This window comes from Amblyomma americanum, chromosome 8 (assembly GCF_052857255.1).
Source record: "Amblyomma americanum isolate KBUSLIRL-KWMA chromosome 8, ASM5285725v1, whole genome shotgun sequence".
In the NCBI taxonomy this organism is placed as follows: domain Eukaryota; kingdom Metazoa; phylum Arthropoda; class Arachnida; order Ixodida; family Ixodidae; genus Amblyomma; species Amblyomma americanum.
Window position 1 is genome coordinate 73,200,764 of NC_135504.1, and position 20,289 is coordinate 73,221,052.

A 20,289-nucleotide genomic window follows, 5' to 3' on the forward strand; every position below is an offset into this window, starting at 1 on the left:
CTGTTTTGGTTGGTCCCACCAAGCATCGTCATTGGGAGAGTGAAATGGGAATGGGAAGCTGCACGAAAATCGAGTTGAGGGTAGCATTTTGTTTGCTCGTATTTTGATATTTCTTCATTGAATAACTGCTGTTCCTATGCATCGATTCTTGTAATTCTTTTTGAGTCAGCGTCTGTTTGACATAAAGAATCCATCTGAAGTGTAACCGGCATCCGTTCAAGCAGTGTTTCGCAGCTTCTTTAAGACAGCAGTACAGGGTTTGTCAAGGGCAAGCACCACTTCGAAGTTTATTTATTCAGGACCCAGAAGGGCATTCAATAAGGGGGCAAAGAACAACAAATGTACACGAGAAGCTAATTAATACATTATGATATACAAAGGAATAAGTTAAAAGAAACTATTGCGCCCGGTAAGACTTAAAGGCGAAATATACATCGATAGAACGTACTTGCTTGTAGCATGAATGCAGGACATATGGCAAATACTAATCTAAGCAAAAAATGCAGTGGTCGTATTAGAAGCGGCAGTCACTGTAAAAGTTGTAAAACCAACCTGCATGTGATTGTAGTAGCGTATGGAAGTGGAAATGCTTTCATCCCTGTTGCACTCTCGGCATAGAGGGAAAGCTTGTGCCACCCTCCAGAACTGCACTCGGGGTCCTTGTTGTGCAGCCAGTGTATGTTCATGGACCATCATAGTCTAGAGCTCCAGTTTATCTGAAATGTGGAATGCCTAAAATAGATTTCGAGGGCATCTGGCAAGTGACGCACGGTTGCGCAATAATATCACAACACCTTTCTTCTGCTTGAAAAAAAAAAATTCCACAATGAGAACAATCATACTGTTCTTGGCAGGAAGCTCCAGCTGTTTTTCGGGGCATTTCAACTGGCCTTTAAACTTTTACACTGTGATCGTCTATCTGTTGCAAGGATTATTTTTTGAGTAGCCTACTGCACTAGTGGCACTGCAGAGAGAGTTTTGCCTACTTCTCCATTTGTTATTCATAGTTCACTACACCATAGGGACACTAAAGCTCTGCCTTAAGTGTATGATGCGATAGTGTAATGGGTTAATTCCCATACAGTAGAACCCGCTATAGTAAACCCGGATATAGTAAAGCGAAACTGCAGTCCCATTTCACCTCCCATAGACGACTGTACATTTTTTTTTTTGATACAGTGAAGATTTCTTTCAAATAAAGTGGATATGATAAAGCGGGTCTGGCCGTGACGACGCACCTCTCGCGGAATGATGACAACGCGGCACTTGCGACGCCGATATTCGGAGGTGAATGCATACCAAAGACGATAAAACGGCACTCTTTGAAATAGCTTTATCACCAAGCTCGGAAGCTGTGAGGAGAAGCGAGCTTCTCAAAGCCCTTGGGGCCGTGAGGCAAAGCGCGGGGTGTGCACGAAAAAAAAAAAAAAGGTGAAGCGGGCTATGAACGCAGAAGGAAGGAGGCGCAGGTTGCTCTGAAACTGTGATGTACTGTGTAGTCAAGTGCAAGTGGCATAGGGAAGCTGCACCACACGAGTCCGTGGGCAATCAAGTCGTTGACTGAAAGAGGATGAAAGAAACCCAGTGTCGACCCGCAATGATCGCTCAGTGGTTTTAGTGTTCAGCTCATTGAGCCCAAGCTTACCGAATTGAATCCTGGAGGTTAAATGCAGAAACACCTGTGGGTCATCATCAGGCCATGTGTGGTGTTAGTGCGTGTTAGAGAATGCCAGGTGGCTGAAATTAGCATGGAGCCCTCCTCTGCAGCATCTCTCACAGCCCATGTGCAGCTTACCGTAGCATACTGTAGCATAGCCAGTGCCATTAGACATGATTTTGCGACAAATATAACCAGCTAAATCTGTTTAAGTGCGGCACACTGAAAGTGAATTTTGAAGCGAAAGCTTCACTATGCCAGGTTTTCAAGAGGGTAGTACAATTCCGTTTATGACCTTTAAAAGCTTTAGATATCAGACCGTGGAGCAAAGTCGTGTAGGCAATGAAGCAAAGTCACGTAGGCCAGGGTGGCACATATATGCCAAACCAATATGGTGGGCCACCCCCCAAATCTCTCGAAGGTCAAAGGTTGAAGAGCTGGGACAACTTGCGATGCTGTGTGACGGTTATGGCATATAAAAGGAATATGACTAAACAAGCACATCAATCATGGAGATAGCTACTCTGATTGACAACGAGGGCGGAGCCACCGTCTGTGACGTCAATGGAGAGCTGTGTCTAATTGTCTATATACCAACGGGCAAGCCGGTGGGGTAGAAACCGGTTTTGCGATGGCGGAGTAGAACATCCTGCCATGATAGCGTGCCGGAAAGTGAAGCTTCAACGCTTCAACGAGGCTAGGAAGTAGCGCTGTGCTGAAGAGACAGAAGAAGAACATGTCGAGAAACGACGGAAGAGCGCTACTGCGAAGAAACTGCAGAAAGTACTTCAGTCAGTACATCTAGCCAGCGATGCAGGGTCTGAGTTTTATTTCGCTTCTCACCAGGTTTAACCAAAGCTAATTTTTTTTCGTGATGCTGGTTGATGACATTCTAGTTGAAATCTTCATTCAGAGCGGGAAAAGACCAGTCATCATACTCTGCAAAATTTAGCTGAAAAAAAAAACTAAAGGAGTCCAGTATCTTCATTCAAAATGACTATTCCCATTCGACTCAAAAACACAAGCTGTTGTGCGAAAGTGCAAAGGCAGGAAGGGATGCTAAAAGGAAGGTTTTCTGATGCATGATAGGCTGAGGATCAAAAAGGTGTTTTTGTTTGGGATGAGATGCAAAACAAGCGCATTCAAGTTATGGCTAGTCACTCTGTTGAAACTCATGATATGGAATTAAGCGGTGTGAAATCATCCGCTTTGGAATATCGGGCATGACGTCACTCTCAAACTCAAAAGAAACATGCGGTTACTAAATGCTCGAAGCATCATTAGTTAAACAGGCTGCCTTGAAACAGTTTTTGGGCAATATGATCCTCACATCGCTGTAATAACGGAGACTTGGCTTCACAGTGAAATAAAAGACAACAAAGTTTTTCCTCCCACATATCAGGTATTCCAAAATGACAGGTCATCTAGGGCAGGTGGTGTTGCTGTGCTTATTAAAAATCAAATAGATGCTTTCATTCTCGACGATGTCACTGACCTTGAATGCTTGTGCATAAAACTGAAATGCTAGGGTTGTAGCTTTGTTCTGTACGCAATCAACAGGCCTCCTGATTCCTCACCGAGCTACTTAAGCAAACTGCAGATACATATGTCACAATTTCAAAAGAGCCGAACTCTTCTAATTGGGAATTTCAATTTACCTGGCGTCAACTGGGAGCTGTTTCAAAACATGTTCCATCATAACCAAAGCGTTGATGTCATGTTCGATGTTATGCTAGCACATGATTCGATTCAAGTGGTGGACAAGCCAACACGTCTACGTGGTTCAAGCAGTTCTGTTCTAGATTTGGTATTTATAAAACGTGATATCACTAAATTTTCCGTACAAGTTGAGCAGGGGCTCTCTGATCATTACTTAGTAGATGTTTGCTTTCCTTTTTTATCGCCTAAGAAATGTCAGGATTCTTCGATTAAATCTTTTAAAGATTACTCCCGTGCCAGTGACACCTGCATAATAGAAAATATGGAAAGCTGTCTGACTGGATTCGGTGACACTGACGCCTGCATCCTGTGGGACCGTGCCATTACTGCATTGACAACTTTGTGCTGAACAAACGAAAGAAAGTTAACAGACACCATGGATGATGCATGATATCATACACCAGCAGCACAAAATAAAACAATTAAGAAAGCAGCAAGTGCAACCTAGCATAATCAGTAAATTACAGGAGAATCTTTCACATTCTGTCCGTGATTCGAAAAATCACTATTTCAGTACGTCTCTACCAAACATTATAAAGAGTGCACCAGAAAAGCTCTGGAATTAAATGAGCAGAAAAAAGACCATTGTGTCGCAGATATCAGTCAACAGTTCCATAATTACAGACCGGAGAGCCATTGCGCAGCATTTTAATGCATATTTTCAAAGCGTCTTTTCAAATTCAAGTTCATGTACCCCTCCAGTCGCACAGTTTCATGACACAGAAGTCAGTTTTATTTCTTACACTGGGGTATGTTCTATGCTACTGAACTTGGAAACCAAAAAATCATGTGGCTTTGATAACATTCCGAACATTTTTTTGCGTTGATATGCCGAATCGGTTGCAAAGTTTTTGTATGTAATGTTTCAAGCATCCTTGGTGACTGGAAGACCGCCCAAATCGTCCCTGTGCCTAAGAAAGGCAATCGTTTAATGCTATCAAACTACCCCCCAATCTCCCTCATCATCTTGCTGTAAATTAATTGGACACGTTATTGCTGATCGAATAAATGAATTCCTTAATTGGCACTCCATTCTGTTCAAATTTCAGCATGGTTTTCATAAAGGATATTCAACAGTAACCCAATTAGTAACAATCGTTCACTCACTTGCATTAACCTTCGACAGAAATGGCCAAGTTGATCTCATGTTCTTAGATTTTAGCAAGGATTTTGATAAAGTCCCTTATGATAAATTAATTCTAAAGCCTATTGGCCTTTCTGAGATATTAGTTACCTGGATTTCAGGCTGTTTAACTAACCATAAGCAGTATGTCTCAATCGATGGAGAGGAATCGGATGCTCTTGCAGTCGCTTCTGGAGTGCCTCAGGGAAGTGTACTTATACCTTTATTATTTCTTTATGTATATTAATGACATCGTCGACGCAACTGTTCCTGGCATAGAGATTCGTTTGTTTGCGGATAATTGCTTGTTGTACCGTGACATTACATGTTCTAATCACCAGTATCCTATTGCATATATATCTCTCTGACATCTTTACATGGTGCCAGAAATGGCCCTAAACAAAGAAAAAAAAAGTTCCTTCACATGACACGTAAAAAAAAAATTTTTGATCACAGGTATCAGCTTGAACAAACCCCATTACATGAAGTTTCCAGCTTTAAATAGCTTGGAGTAACATTAACTAACAATCTCTCCTGGAATTCACATGTGGAAAATATCTGATCTTCCACCTCTCGTAAACTCTGTTTTTTAAGAAATAAACTTTCCAAAGCCCCCGCTCAGGTTAAACTGCTCGTGTATGACTCACTAATCAGGCCTAAGCTCGAATATGCATGCGTGGTGTGGGATCCTCTTACTAAAACCAATTTTAAGATACTTGAAAGAATCCAAAGGAAAGCTGTAAGATTTATTTATTCTAAATTTTCACCATTTGACTCTCCGTCTGAGCTAATGAAATCTAATGGTATCCAACCTCTTGAGGCAAGGAGAAAAAATATTCGACGAGAATTTCTTTCCTAGCAAATTGACTCTTGCTCCTCCACCCTACTTATCATTTATAGCTACACGCATCACACGTCACCATCAACCCGGTTCACTTACCCCGTACTTTGCTAGAACTGACACATTTAATTTTTCCTTTTTCCTGCATACCATTAGCGAGTGGAATTCACCAACACTATGAATGTCAGTGCATAGTCATTCCGCGTGCCTTTTTTTTAGTTCTTTTTACTTGTTGCCCTTGGATCTGTAATATCTGCATATATATTTGTTCTGCTTGGATCTGTAACATGATGTGCAGTATGAAATAAACAAATAAAGTAGAAAAAGAATCGAGAAGAAGGTCATGTAACACAAAGGCAACACAACCGCCATTCCTTAAGGGTAACAGAGTGGATTCCAAGAGAAGGCAAGCATAACAGGGGGTGGCAGAAAGTTAGGTGGGCGAATGAGTTTCAGAAGTTTGTAGGGATAGGGTGACCGCAGCTGGCACAGGACAGGGTTAGTTGGAGGGATATGGGAGAGGCTCTTATCCTGCAATGAGCATAGTCAGGCTGATGATGATGCTTTACCAAGTGGAACAACTTGTTATGCAGCCAATTCCACTTGGTAGCGTCGCTTATCTGTGCCTATCATGACACACCAGAGAGCATAGAATGGACAGGATATTAAAAAGGAAGCAGGACACGACTGTGCCCAGCCTGTCAGTAGCAGTGAACCAGCAGTGGTGTTGAGTGCATGGTCCTGCTCCTCAGTGAGTGAGCAGGCATGTTGTGCTTCTTGGTGCGGTGCTGCTGTGAATTTTTGGTGCAGTGTCGTTGCATCCATGGCAATGTGGGGTATTTTGTGTGTGCATGCAGACGTACCGGTCGGTGGGCCAGGCGGTGAGCTGCATGTGGCGGCAGGAGGGCCCGCGGGCCTTCTACCGCGGCCTGCTACCCACCCTACTGCAGATCGGACCCCTGTCAGGATTCCAGTTTGCCTTCTACCACTTCTTTGTGCACCTCTGGGAGCTGCTGCTACACCCGGAGAGCCACGTCACGGGTACCACTTTACTACTGCTGCTGTGCCACCCAGATACTATGTAGCGTTGGTGGTTATGCGGGATTTGCTGGGCCACCGGCCTTCTTCAAGGTTGTAACCAGAGGTTGGCATTTTTGGTTTGAACTGCAAAAGAGTTTTTGCTCTGGTTAAACCTGGAGTGACGCAATAGCTACACCTGGCCGAGTGGAACTCGCACAGTTGAATTGCAAAGTCAGTCTTTCGCCGCTCCGCTTCTGTGGGCGTTCATTCTTCATCTTCGTTCCTGGACATGGATTCACTCTTTCACCCCCCCCCCCAATTCGGTTTTGCTGGCACGCCGCGCCGCCGGTAGCTGCTCCGCACCACGTGACCGACCACGTGACCAGCCACAGCGCCGCCATGCAGCTCAAGGGGTGCCACGCTGAAGGCTCGAAGTGCTGACGTAGTGTAGCTATCACTAAAAAAAAAGACAAAAATATGCCAAACGGTGTTTCTAAAATTTGTGTTGAAATAGTATATCCCTCAAGAGAACAGTACATAGCAGCTGTATCTTACCGGCGCTCACCTAAGGGGCAGAAACATGGAGGCTAATGAAAAGGGTTCAACTTAAATTGTCGGCAATGCAGCGAGCTATGGAAAGGAAAATGATAGGCTTAACTTTGAGGCAGCAAGAGGGCATAGTGGGTCAGAGAACAAATGCAGTAAGAAATACTCTGGTTTGGGCTAATTGGCTCATAGCTACTGTAGCTAAGGTTGATTATTGCTTTGGACAAGCACGCTTTTGTATTGCATGGATGAATTTGCGTTCTTGGTTTGTTAATGATTTTTTTGTGCGCTCAGATAATCTTGGTACTCAGTCCAACAAGTTTGCTTCATCTGTTTCGAGTAGCGTGATCTATTGTGCTGAGTTGTTTTCCTGCCAGTCAGCAGCTGCGCAAATAGTGTGCATGATGATTGTTTTTTGTTTTGGTGATAGGCTTCTGTGATACGGCTCAGGTGCTTCATAAAAGTGGAAGGGTTTGGGCAAATAAACCTCAGTTGAAAGTTGGCACCTGTCCCATTGTTTTTTGTTCCTCCCTTGTCGTTAGGACTTTTGCGTAATCAACGTTAACAAACACGTTTTAATGGCACCCTAGTCGAAATCAAGAGGAAGAAATGGGCTTGGGCAGGGCATGTAATACAAAGGCAAGATAACCACCGGTCCCTAAGGGCAACGGAGTAGATTCCAAGAGAAGGCAAGTGTAGCAGGAGGAGGCAGAAAGTTAGGTGGGCGGACTAGATCATAAAAGTTTTCGGGGATACGATGGCCACAGCTGGCCAAGGACAGGGTTAATTAGAGAGATATAGTGGAGGCCTTTGTCATGCAGTGGGCGTAGCCAGGCTGATGATGATGATGCAGGTATAAGATCAGTAGCCATGGCTAGCTAGCCACTGAGTGCGTATGAAGTCCAGTCACAACAGAAAATTAAGGTGCAGAACCATGGGATGCTGTGAGATGGTGGGGACGGTAGATTAAGATGGGTAGATGTCCACTTCGAAGCTTTGCTCAGCATTCTCAGGCTCGCAGCAGTGCACGTTAAGAGGCTTCGCCTTCACATCAAGCATCATCTGGTGCTTGGTTTGGTCTGATCACACAGATTGGCACCACTTGCTTAGGGCTGTTACTAGGTTAAGGAGGTTTGTCCACTGTATGTAAGGACACTGACAATTTTTGTAGCAGTAACAAGCCAACGTCGGCACGAAACTGTACACACGCATCATGCATACAGTGGGAATACCTTCTTAACAAAGTAGCCACCCTAAGCAAGTGATAGCAGTCCATTAGCAGATGGCGCTATGCTAGCAGATGACGCTTGGCAAGGAGATAAGGCCTCCCGGTCTGCGCCAGTGTGTGCCTGAGAGACCACACGTGACTTCTATTTGGTAGCTTGCTAGCCATGGCTTACTTACCAGGAATGTTGACCTTTTTAATTTAATTTGGAAAATTAATTTGGCATAACTGTCTTTGCTGTTTTTTTTTTTTTCAGTCTAAAATGAAAAATCCAACCTGTAGACTTGACATGCATCAGTAACAATACAATATAAAAGATGCGAAAATACAGCTGAAAATAAATTTCACCATTTTGTGCAAAAAGAATACAGTATAAGCCGACTGTATCGCTTTAACCGGAGCTGCAGAAAGAATAAAACGTAGTAGTCTGGAAGCACGCTTGAAAAAAAAAAAATATGGATCTCTGTCTGCTGTTCTAGCACGCTAGCACTTATAGCGGCCATTCCTCGTGTCTAGCCATTGTGTTTTTCTGTCTGTCTGAAGCTTTTTATGTGTTTTGTCAAGGATATATGTATAACTGTTGCAAGGAAGGTACTGTGAACCAGAAGTTATATTGAAGTAGACTGACACACGCTTAAAAATGTAACAAGGGTTTACTGACGTTTTGACTGGGGACCAGTCTTCTTCAGAGTGATAGAGTGCAGTCCACTTATAGCGATACTGAGAAAACTGGAAAATCCGGTTGTTAGAGCTGATTATCGTTATATCTGGACTGCCAATAAAAAATAAAAAAGAACACACATAGGTATTCCACTATGCATGTACTCTATTTACACGATTGTAAGCTGACTCGAACGTTAGTTGGCCCTTCCATATCATATTTTCGGAAAAAAAAACTTCTAGGTTGTTTAAGCTTGTCCTCGAGTAGTTGAACACGATAACATTATCCAGCGGCCGCCGTTTATCACCAGCCGCTATCGGCTGCCCCGTGCAGGTGTGCCTGTGCCACATTCCAAAACGAAAATGTATTAGTCACGGGACTACTCGTTCACACTTGCGCTGTCATCCTTTCTAGCCCTGCCGTCGTGCTGCGGTCCCACAGCATGTCGTTAGTGATGTGGGTGTTTGCAAAGTGTGGGATTTCGCTGGATGACGACATTAGAATGACATTAGAAGAAGCACGACGTTATAAGAAGCGTACGTGCGCTGAAAGGCGTCGTATACATGCGGAATGTCGAATGTGACGCGGCTGGCCACGAGGTCGGAACATGTGTATGGTGGTGGCGGTACCGGCGACGCAAAAACAATGACTTGTGTCGCAGAGCGTGTGGCTTGCCACTACTCTCACGAACTGTTAGGTACTCAAGTGCAGCAGGAAACGGAGACAGAGACGGGGGAAGCGAGTGATGTAAGGAATGGGGACTGCCTCCAGCCAGTGAGTGAAGCGGTCAACCATGGTCAGGATATAATGGTAGCCTCAAGACACGTGTAGAGGGCCCACAATGTCGAGATGTACATGGTCGAAATGACGGCCAAGTGGTAGGAAGGCTCGGGAAGGCGTCTTGGTATGACGACCGACCTTGGTCGTCTGGCAGGGCAGACACAGGCGCGTCCGAGCACACACATCAGCGTTGATGCTGGGCCAAATATAGCACTGGGTGAGAAGGCGCTGAGTAGCTCGAATGCTTGGGTGGCATATATCATGTAGAGAATGGAAGATGGGGCGACGTAGGGAAGCCGGAACAAAAGGGTGGGGAAGGTCGGCTGACACATCGCACCACAAGGGCTCAGGCGAGCTAGGATGGGGCACAAGCCGCAGTCGGAGAGAACGAGGGTTCTCTCGAAAAGCAGCGAGCTCACGATCATTCTGCTGGGCAGAAGAGAATGCGGCCCCGTCGATGGTGGGAGATGGAGTGCCTACCGCGGCTATACGAGAGAGGGCATCAGTGGCGGTGTTGGTAGCACCTTTCACATGGCGGATGTCGATAGTAAACTCCGAGATATAAGCGAGCTGACGGAGTTCGCGTGACACATACTTCGATGAGTTGGTGCGGAACACATATGCCAGTGGCTTCTCTGTGGGAGCACCTGAGAACGTAACTGCAGGACCCCACTGTAAAGCACTGACAAGCTTTGACCCCATTGACTCTGGCTGCTGCAACCACCGCAGTGGCTCAGGTGGCTTTGGCATTTGGCTGATGGTCCTAAGGTCACGGTATCGAGCCCCGGCCGCTGCAGCCGCATTTCGATGGAGGTGAAATGCAAGAACGGCAGTGCTCTGTCAGCACACATTAAAGAAGCCCAGTTGCTTTGTGTTAATTGTAGCCACATGTGCTGCTAAGAGACATTAACCATAACTCTTTCTGTTCCTCCTATAAGTTTTAAATAATAAAGCACTGGCTCACAATTAAGGCCTTGTTTGTGAGTTGGTGCTTTTCCTGTGTCATTCTTCTGGTCCGTCATTTACTTGCGCTGTTTTACCTGTGCGTAATTCTCCTTCCTCATTTCCCTGCTCCAGCATTGTGCTTTTGAATTCCTCCATTTTTCTCCTGCGCAGGGATAAGCCAAAGTGTCGCCTGCGGTGCCCTGTCAGGCTTTGTGTCCAAGACGCTCGTCTACCCTCTGGATCTCATCAAGAAGAGGCTGCAGGTGGGTCTATGCATTGTCACACTTCGTTGGTGAAGCAACGCTCAACCCAACATACATGGCTCCCAATCTTTATTCCTCTCATCATCAATCCTTCCTCACACCATCCCACGCATTACTCTCGCAACTGCAAGGCACATTAACACTCTACTGTGGCACTGCCTGCAACGAGGGCTGTTGTTGCGGACACCTTTGCCAGCACGCTCTCCTAACGTTCTGACTGGATATCTTGACATCCTAAGCACCAACAGCGGTTAGACCACAGCTGTGCAGACAAACAAACAGCCTGGTGGTGATTGGTGCCAGTACCTATAGGGAGTGAAAGACGTGCATCCGGCCATATACAAACTCATAAAAGTATTTTATCAGTTTTTCCTTCAGCTCCATCTGCTTCTTGGAGGCACTGTTCTTGGCTTGGAAGCGGATATGCTTGGGAGCTTGTGCTTTTTCTGCCAGTATGGAGTTCTCTGATCTTAATACAATTTACTAAAACTTAATCTGCTGAAAGGGGCACAGAAGACAACTTTATTAGGTTTTTGTTGGTAGTAAAATCCAGTAGCTAGGGTTTTTTTGACTGAGTTAACATTTGTTTGGCCGCAGGAAATGCTTCGGTGCTGTGAATATCAAAGTTTAAGTATTTTTCCCTGCCACTCTAATTCAGACTTGTGACATAGTGGATGACGTCAAGTGTTGTGGGTTTTCTTTGTTTACTTTTACATGTTTAGTTTTTTTTTTCCATCTCGCGCGTCTCCTTCATGTAGTTAAGGCATTTTAGCGGCCAATGCTCGATAAGTTGCCCTAATATTCGGGCACCTGATCTTTCATTTTGTGTAATGTTCAATGACAAATTTCCCGTACTGTCACTGCTTTCTGTTTGTGAAAACAGCGAGTGGCAGCAAAACGTGTCTTTCATCTTTCACTCTTTTCTAGCTTTTTAGAGTTCCATTTTCTGTGCGCGTTGGCTCTCTGCCATCACAAAAGCTGCTAATCCATTCAAACTAAGAGACAGCAGGAGACCAGAGTGGGTGAGGGAACAAATGCGTGTTAATGACGTCCTAGTCGAAATCAAGAGAGAGAAATGGGCTTGGGCAGGGCATGTGATGCGAAGTCATGATACCCATTGGTCCTTAATAAGGGTAACGGAGTGGATACCAAGAGAAGGCAAGCGTAGCAGGGGGCGGCAGAAGGATAGGTGGTCGGATGAGATTGAGAAGTTTGCGGCGGTACAGTGCCCGTAGCTGGCACAGGACAGGGTTAATTAGAGAGATGTAGTGAAGGCCTTTGTCCTGCAGTGGGCATAGTAATGCTGATGATGATGGTGCAGGTATAGGTCAGTAGCCGTGGCTAGCTACACGTATTAAGTCCAGTCACTGCAGAAGATTGAGGTGCAGAACCACGGGATGCTGTGATATGGTGGGGTCTTTAGATTAAGATGAGTAGATGTCCACCTCGAGGCTTTGCTCAGCATTCTCAGGCCTGCAGCAGTGCACGTTAAGAGGCTTCGCCTTCACATCAAGCGTCATCTGCTGCTTGAGGGAGTGACTGCCAGCGCTAACGAGACGGGTAAACGGCACACGATTCGTCCCCCTCCTCACGTGCACCTTTCACAGCTGCACACGGTGTTCCTAAGACTGCCTTGCGAGTAAAATATGCGAGTGTAGTCGAGCCTACTTACAACAAATTTGACGGTCTCACGGATTGCATTCGTTGTATGCGAGGTTCATAGTAAGTGGACTTCCAATGTTGCAGCCAAAAATATGAAAGTAAAGTCACGCAGTGTAACTGTTACACTGACGACAGTGTAAAGGTGGGTTCACATGCAAGCGACTAAGCGAATTTAGAGGCGCGTCGCAGCGAAGACTTCCAACTTGTTGTAACCTCAGCGCTCTTGCCACTCGAGCCGCCGCAACGACTCAAAACAGGTTTTTACACTGTGGTGGCAGGATTCGCTAGCATTTTTTCTTGCATGTGAAACAGGATTAACAGTCGTCGAAAAAAAATTAGCTGCGGTTTAACTACTGTTGAACTTGGTTAGAGAGCGAAAGCTGTGGTGTATCGGGCAACTAGACGCGGCTTGGCGTCTCTAATGTTGAGTGCGTTCCAGACACTCGATAGGGAGAACTCCCACGCTGCCACCCTGGCAGGTGGCAGTTAAATTAATGGTTCATCTCGAGAGGTTGGTCGCCCAGTGAACGCTGCGGCCTATTGCTGCAGTGCCGCGTGTCTGCCACAACGTTGTTAGCGCTAATGCACACTGCCCACGTCCCTCTCTCACCACTGCCATGTGTCTAAAAGAGGATTGAGGCATCCACTGACCCAGGGAGCCAGTTATGCGCCACTCCTTTCCTCAAAGTCATCACAGCCTTGAATGTTGCCAACGCCAATGAATGCAATGAACGCCAACAGTGTATAGGGAAGCCCACCTAAAGTTTGCCCCTGCTGCGCCAGTGCCATCCCTCCTCTGGTGGTCATATCCAAACTTCTGTCTGGGCACGTCGCTGGCGGAGTGCATTGATTGGCAACGTCTCGACGGGTACGTGTGCTGCTCGCACCGCTGGCATTCTCTTGTGAGCACGGGCCATCCTGCTCGCAAGTGCACAAAAGAGGGGTTGCCGCTCGTTGTGAGTCATGGCTGGAATTCAGCGACGTTCAAAGAGTGGAGAAACTTATTGTTGTGTTGGGGGCTGCCACAAAAGTTTTCTTAACACCAATGGCCAAGAGCTCCCAGTGGAATTCTACAGATTTCTTGAACACGTCCTACATTCTTGGAAAAAAAATTTAATATTGTTAAATTGCAAGGTACTGTAATGGAAATATTGAGGGTAATAGTCTGTCCTTTCAGTGTGTAGCCAAGTCTTTTAAAAGTTTTCCATCGCGTGCATGGAGCAGCTGACGATAGCAAGAACGTTAATAGTAAAAAAAAAAATGCAAACGTATAGACCGGAGATAGTTGCAGTCAAATCTTCCAGTACATGAAAAAATGCATTCATGCACTCTTTTCCGCTCAATAATACTTTTGTCTGGAATTGTTACTGATCCGGAATTGATCTAGTGATCCGGCGTTCCCGGGTTCGAACCCAACCATGGCGGCTGCATTTTTATGGAGGCAAAACGCTAAGGCGCACGTGTGCTGTGTGATGATGTCAGTGCACATTAAAGATCCCCAGGTGGTCGAAATTATTCCGGAGTCCTCCACTGCGACACCTCTTTCTTCCTTTCTTCTTTCACTCCCTCTTTTATCCCTTCCCTTATGGCATGGTTCAGGTGTCCGTGGATATATGAGACAGATACTGCACCATGTCCTCCCCCCCCCCCCCCCCCAAAAAAAAATTGTTGAGTCACGCTAACAAAAATGCTTTTTACTTTTTTTGCCAGTAAAGCCCTCCGCTGGTCAGGTAATGCAAAAAATTATTTTGGAAACTGACACCAACAGCTGACGCGTGTGAGACAAGGTCGTGATCGCCTCATTGTTCCGATGTGTGACGCCCAGCTCAATTTTCCGAAGCGACTTTACTACATGTAAAAAATTTCTAAAAATAAAAGTAGTCAAAATGTTTGCTTGCACACGAATGAGTATCTGCATATGAGCAATGGCTCTGCACATAGATTTTTGGGGGGATACTCGTGCGCTATGGTCAGCATTAAAATAAATATACCGACCGTTTAACTCAGTCGTAGTGATTAACCAAACTAGAGAATTTTTCCGTTAGCCATAAGCGAGCAGCTGGTAGGTGCATTTCGTGTGTGTTTCGTTTTTCTCTTCAGCCTTTCATTTTCATTATTATGCACTGAAGAACAGAACGAAACTATTTGGGCAACATTGTTGCCTGCACCAAACTGCTCAGCCACCCAACAAAATTAAAGGGACACTGAGGAGAACTCTATCACATTTTTTTTGTTACCAAAATCTGATAGTTCGGCATTTCATGGCTTTGTTGCCGCTTGTCCGGGCGCGGAAGATGCATTTAGTTCAAAGAAATTTGGATTCGAAGTTGAAAAAGTTTTTCCCGCCGCTCCGATTCAAACTCGAGAACTCTTACGGCGTCACGGAGAACTCTTATGACATCATAGGACGGAGTGACGTGAAACGTGACGTAAAAGTAGACTCCGTGATTTCTGGTGGCTAGCGGTGCGGTCTAGCAGCTGCCGAAATGAAGGCTACCGCCGCCACACGTTGAAGGCATCTATCGGGAGTCGCTACCATCGCTTCGTTTATGTTTGCACCGGCGTCTTGCCAGCGTTACAATGGGTCCCATTCCTGAACACGACGACGTAGCTCTCGCAAAAACTCCGGCCTGCATTTCAGCAACCTCAGCCCCACAGAGCATGCGATGCTTTTGAGGGAGCACGGTTAGGTTAGGCGCCGGCGGGTCGTTTCCTCCTTCCGCCGTGAGCAGCCGTTGCAAACTAAATATTATAACCCCAGTGCTGGGAGTCGCGAGGAGTCAGGACAAGGTCGGCGCGTTGCGCCCATCGGAGGCTGGCCGGGGCTTTGGGGCCAGCGGATTGTGATTCCTTGAGCGGCGCGGTTGCACGGTGCAGCAGGCGGTGTCGAGGTCTCCCACGGTTGCAAGGGCCAAGTTATTTATTTATTCATTTGCCACAAAAGACGGATGGGTGCTCAAGGGCCCTTTAAAGTTGGCGGCTTGAAACTAAAGCCGATGCACAACGCTTCAACGGCTTCCGCTAGACCCAACGGGTCCACTGTATCAGGCTCTCTCACCCACTTGCATGTACCTTCATATGTGTTCAGTAGAACCCCGCTGTTACGTTCCTCACTGCTGCATTTTCCCGGCTGCTACGTCGTTTTCATCCGGTCCTGGCATAGCTTCCATAGGATCCAATGTATAAGGAACCCCGCTGTTACGTAGTAACTGTGAAAACTTTCCCGCATGATACGTCGCAACTTAGCACCCCGAACATGCCTGGGCTGAAGTAGGCAATGCGTTCCAAGCGCCATTTTGACTTTTGGCGAGTTTTGGCCGTACTTGGCCGGGCTTGGCCATGGAACTGGCTGCAAGAAGCAACACGCCAGTTCGAGAGGCCGCCACTAGGTGGCCGTTCGTGAAAAATGCTCTCACTTTTACGGTCGCCGCATGGTTGTTGGACGGGTCGACTCCTCTTCTGTCGTGCTATCGTCATTGTGCATTAAGCCTCGTGAACGTCGAACTTGTGCTTAGATGGCGTCGTGCAAGCGGAAGGCGCTTTCCCTTGAGGAAAAGCTGGACGCATTAAACGCAGTCGACAGGCAGCCAGCACGGAAGAGAGTCGACATTGCCAAGGACCTTGGTCTCCCACCCTCGACGCTTAACAGCATCGTCTCGAAGCGTGCCGAGATAGAGGGGAATGCCGCGCTCTTCGGCCCGAAAGCAAAGCAGGCTCGTGGCAGACACGGCAAGCCACCATTCTGGACTTTTTTAAGTCCTAAGCGCACTCTGTGGAAATAAATTGTCTATAGTTGAAACTGCACCTTTTTCATTCATTTTCGGAGCTTTCCTCACTGTTGCGTTTTCCCGGCTGTTACGTTTTTTTTTCCCACGTCCGGTGAAAAACATATGAACGGGGTTCCACTGTACTGTGAATGGATTAAATTAGCCGAGAGCTCAAAAAGAACAGCTCCGCCCAACTGCCGAAGCTATAGAATTACGTCACAACGCGCACCTCGCCGTGGAGCCGGATCAGTCTGGCCGGGCTAGCGGCGGCTGGCGCACTCGGCGTGATATAGAGACATGCTCCAAGTCTCTGCCAGTCCGGTCAGAGTGCGCCGAAGCCGCCGAACGCGTCGGCGGTCAAGCGCAGTTGGAGTATAGAGGGTCTCGCTTTGGCCGACGTGACATCACCGTGCAGCGCTCGCGTTATGCCGGAGCATAAACGCGCCTTAACAGAGCCTGCGCTTAACCGCTAACCAACGTATTCGGTGGCGGCATCTATGAGAGCCACTGAAACCCCCCGCCCACTCAATGAATAAAAAAAAATCCTGTGCCGAGGCTCGGAATCGAACCAGGGCTTTGGCGTTTGAGGCGGAGACGCTACGACACCGCCACGACAGCTCATGGTATATCCAGTAATAAAGGCGCATCTAGTGAATGCACTCTTCCGATGCAGAAATCACCGTGCTTTCGCTACGTATATCGGCCTAACAGAGTTAGGGCATCAGCAATTTTTCTTAACTGCCTTCTACCTTGTCTCCCGATCCTAATAAACCATTTCCTTTAAGTAGTTTGGAGTTGACTGGCACAGCCGGGAATGTTTCGTCGGGCGAGCATGCGAAGACACAAGTGCTCTTTATACTGCGAACTGCCTTGTACGATCACCGACCATCGTGCCATCATAGTTTTTCATCGACTATGGCGATCATCTGACCAGCCTTAACAGGCTCCTTCAAAGGTTAACTAGCACTTGAAGCGGCACTTGGCGTTCCTATGCTGTACGGCGCCTGTATATTGAGACGCGTCAAAAACAAAACCATGGGCACGCAAAGCTCACAAACACGAAGCGCCATAAAAAAATCGAAACTTTCCTGGCTGCCTGCGGCGCCGCCAAGCATCGGTTTTCATTGCTTCCAACATTCAGGTTGTCTTTCTTCTGCCCTCCGTGTGTGAAAAAAAGTGCACTATCGGTTTTAAAACAAAACTTACTTCAATATTGAACCGCGCAACCTTCCTTTGTCAGCCTCAGAGATAGGAAGAAAAATTCCTCCAAGGTGGCGCCTCTTGTCCTACATCTTCACGCTTGTACTTGCGAGATTGGCCTGTGGCGGCGATACCTGTATTTTGGTTCTTGCTATTTTCTACCTTACAAGAGCTTTGTTTTCAGTAAGAGCAGCGTTGTTGTGATCAGGAGCTGGTATTCAGTCGATACAAGCCAACTTCAATTTCTCCTTAGTGTCCCTTTAAGTATTTAGCGAAAATGACCGTGCCAAAAAAAAAAAAAAAGTATTTACCTCGAATTCCACATCTTCAATGATCTTGTAATTTACTTGTGACACACATTTTTCCGTTACGGTAACGGTGTTTTCGTCAAGAATGTGCTCCATGGAGTGGACCTGATCCACTAACACTTCTACATTTTTCAAGTTTGCACTGCGAAAAAAAATTTCCTTTTTCGTTGAACCTACATCTTGCGATAGAAAATGCGAACAGCTCGACACCTACATCCTCCGCTGTTGCAATTTATTTCCGTCACGATTATACTTGTTTCGCAACACAAATGCTCTAGAGACATCCATGATACAATAATGTACCACTTTAGCATCTTTTTGTTGTCACCCAGGTTTAAGTGCATTCAAGATAAATTTCAACTGCGCAGCGCGTGGGCACCGTGCTGTTCGCATTTCTTTCTATCACACCTGTACATTTCCCTAAACCTCTGAAGCTCGTCAGCATTGAAGCACGAGGGAAATAGCACGCGACTGCGCATACACATTTCTAGGCAGGCCAACGCATGCGAAGCACGTGCAGAACTGGCCTTTTTCAAAAAATAAAAGAAAAGAAAGAGTACTACTCGCACAACTCCTCAATGGGAGGGGTGACCGGTCTGCCCGGTCAATTGTGAGGAGTCGGCTGGATAGGGCGCTTTTCGCTGGCGCCTGCAGCGCCTCCCTGCGAAGCTGCGGTCCTCTATAGCTTCAGTGCCACGTCTCTGCCACAATGTTGTCAATGCCAACACATGCAGCATGGCAGTGGCCTCGTCCTCTTTTCCCGCTCCTTGGTTCAAGGGTATATGAAACACACGCCGGACAAGCTACGTTAGGGCCTAGTAAAGCTTTCGCTTTAAAAAATGTTGTGCATCATCCAGGCCTGTGCGTCGTGCCTATAGCGCACCAGAATGTAGCTCCCGAAGCACTGAGCCTCCTTGCTCGTGCGCACGACAGTAACGCAACGCATACTGCACTTTTCTCCAGCACAAGGCGCCAAGGCATGCGTTTTTGACTGCAGCATCTGTAGTCGGCGTTTCTTGCATCCTGTATTATTTTTTCCCCTTTTGGATGGTTGCATTGTTTCCCCAGAAAGGGGGAAAGAGGTGTCATGGAGGTGCTCATCACTCTCCAGGTGAAAATCCCAACTGGTCCAGCTAGTGTTTGGAACAAATTTCCAGTTCCAACTTCACCAGTTGAGAACCAGCTCAGTATTAATTGGTTCCATTTGAAATCAACTGAGTATTTGTTCCATAAACCAGTTGGACAAGTTAGGAGTTTCACCTGGGAAGAAACGGAGGTTTTCGACCTCCTAGCTGAATTTGCAGGACATCCTCGTTCGCTGTAAGCGAGTTGTGTGGCCTCACTTGCTCATTGTATCTGAGATGCAATGCCATTGCCGTAATACATATTTTGACGGTAGCATCGCCTTCATTCGTAATAAGCGAGCGTTCGCTATAACTGCAGCCGTTATATGTGGGCTCGACTCTAGAAGTTTCTTTTATAAATCTGGATAACAAACAAGGAGTGCACAAATTACACCAGGGCGCAAATTATGCAAGTAAATATGTTGTATATTGGTGCCCTTCCTACTTAGACCGAAAGGAAGGTCGCCAGTATTCTGTAGATAAATAAAAATAAAATAAAGTACATATCTCGCTTGCAACAAGTGAAACGCCAACATTTATTTGTTTCTTGGTCACCATGCTGCGGAAGCTGCCATTGTAAAAAAATTGCAAGCACTTTTACCTTGATGCCAACACATCTGTGCCTTCTGAGCAAGCAATGTGCTAACAGACATTGTTCACAACACACATCTGCTGCAGTGTTGGTGCAGATGCTTCGATGGCATTTTCACTGCCATATTGTTACGGTACACACACGTGAAGCCGAGAGGACGTTGTTCTGTTGCTGGGCAGTCGACAACGACAAGGACGCTGCAGCTAGTGCTAGTTTCCGGTGTGTCTTCTGTGTACAGCCTATTGTTCCTGCTGCTGAACTACCACCCTGCAATATTTGGTGGAGGTGAAACTAACGCGGTAATAATATCACGGGCTACAGCTGCTGTGCACACTAAGCGAGTAAGCTTGTGATAGCTTTCGCGGACATTGCTGTGTAGTAGTCGTCTGGAAATATTTAAAATAGCTTGTGAATTGTTTGCTATTCATTTGTTTTGTGCATTTACCGTTCAGAGTATTCGTGATGATGCTTTTGTGGCGCAAGTGCAGCTTCGGCCAAAGAGCACCATGGCACAAGGTATTTTCATCTACACAGGGGAGGGTCCAAGGCCTATATCAATAGAATTTCAGCCCAGATAAACTGAACATCAGTACAGGCTAAAGCTAGTGCTCATTGTAACCCGGCAGCACCGGGAATCAAACCCTGCACCTCCCGCGTGCGAGGCGGATGCCCAAACCACGAGGTTACCACTGCAGTGTTGAGAGTCATCACCATCATCAGCCTGACTACGCCCACTGCAGGGCGAAGACCTCTCCCCCTTCTCTCCAATTAACCCTGTACTTTGCCAGTTGCTCCACCGTATCCCCGCAAACTTCTTAATCTCATCCATCCGCCTAACTTTCTGCTGCCCTCTGCT

General features: G+C 46.5%; 1 protein-coding gene across 1 annotated transcript in view; it reads left to right on the forward strand.

Moving 5' to 3' along the window:
* Positions 1–20,289, forward strand: part of LOC144101916 (mitochondrial thiamine pyrophosphate carrier-like) — a 41,839-nt gene that overhangs the window by 20,468 nt on the left and 1,082 nt on the right. Inside the window, 2 exon segments of the mRNA XM_077635137.1 lie at positions 6,198–6,381; positions 10,689–10,780. Coding sequence (XP_077491263.1) covers positions 6,198–6,381; positions 10,689–10,780 — 276 coding nt within the window.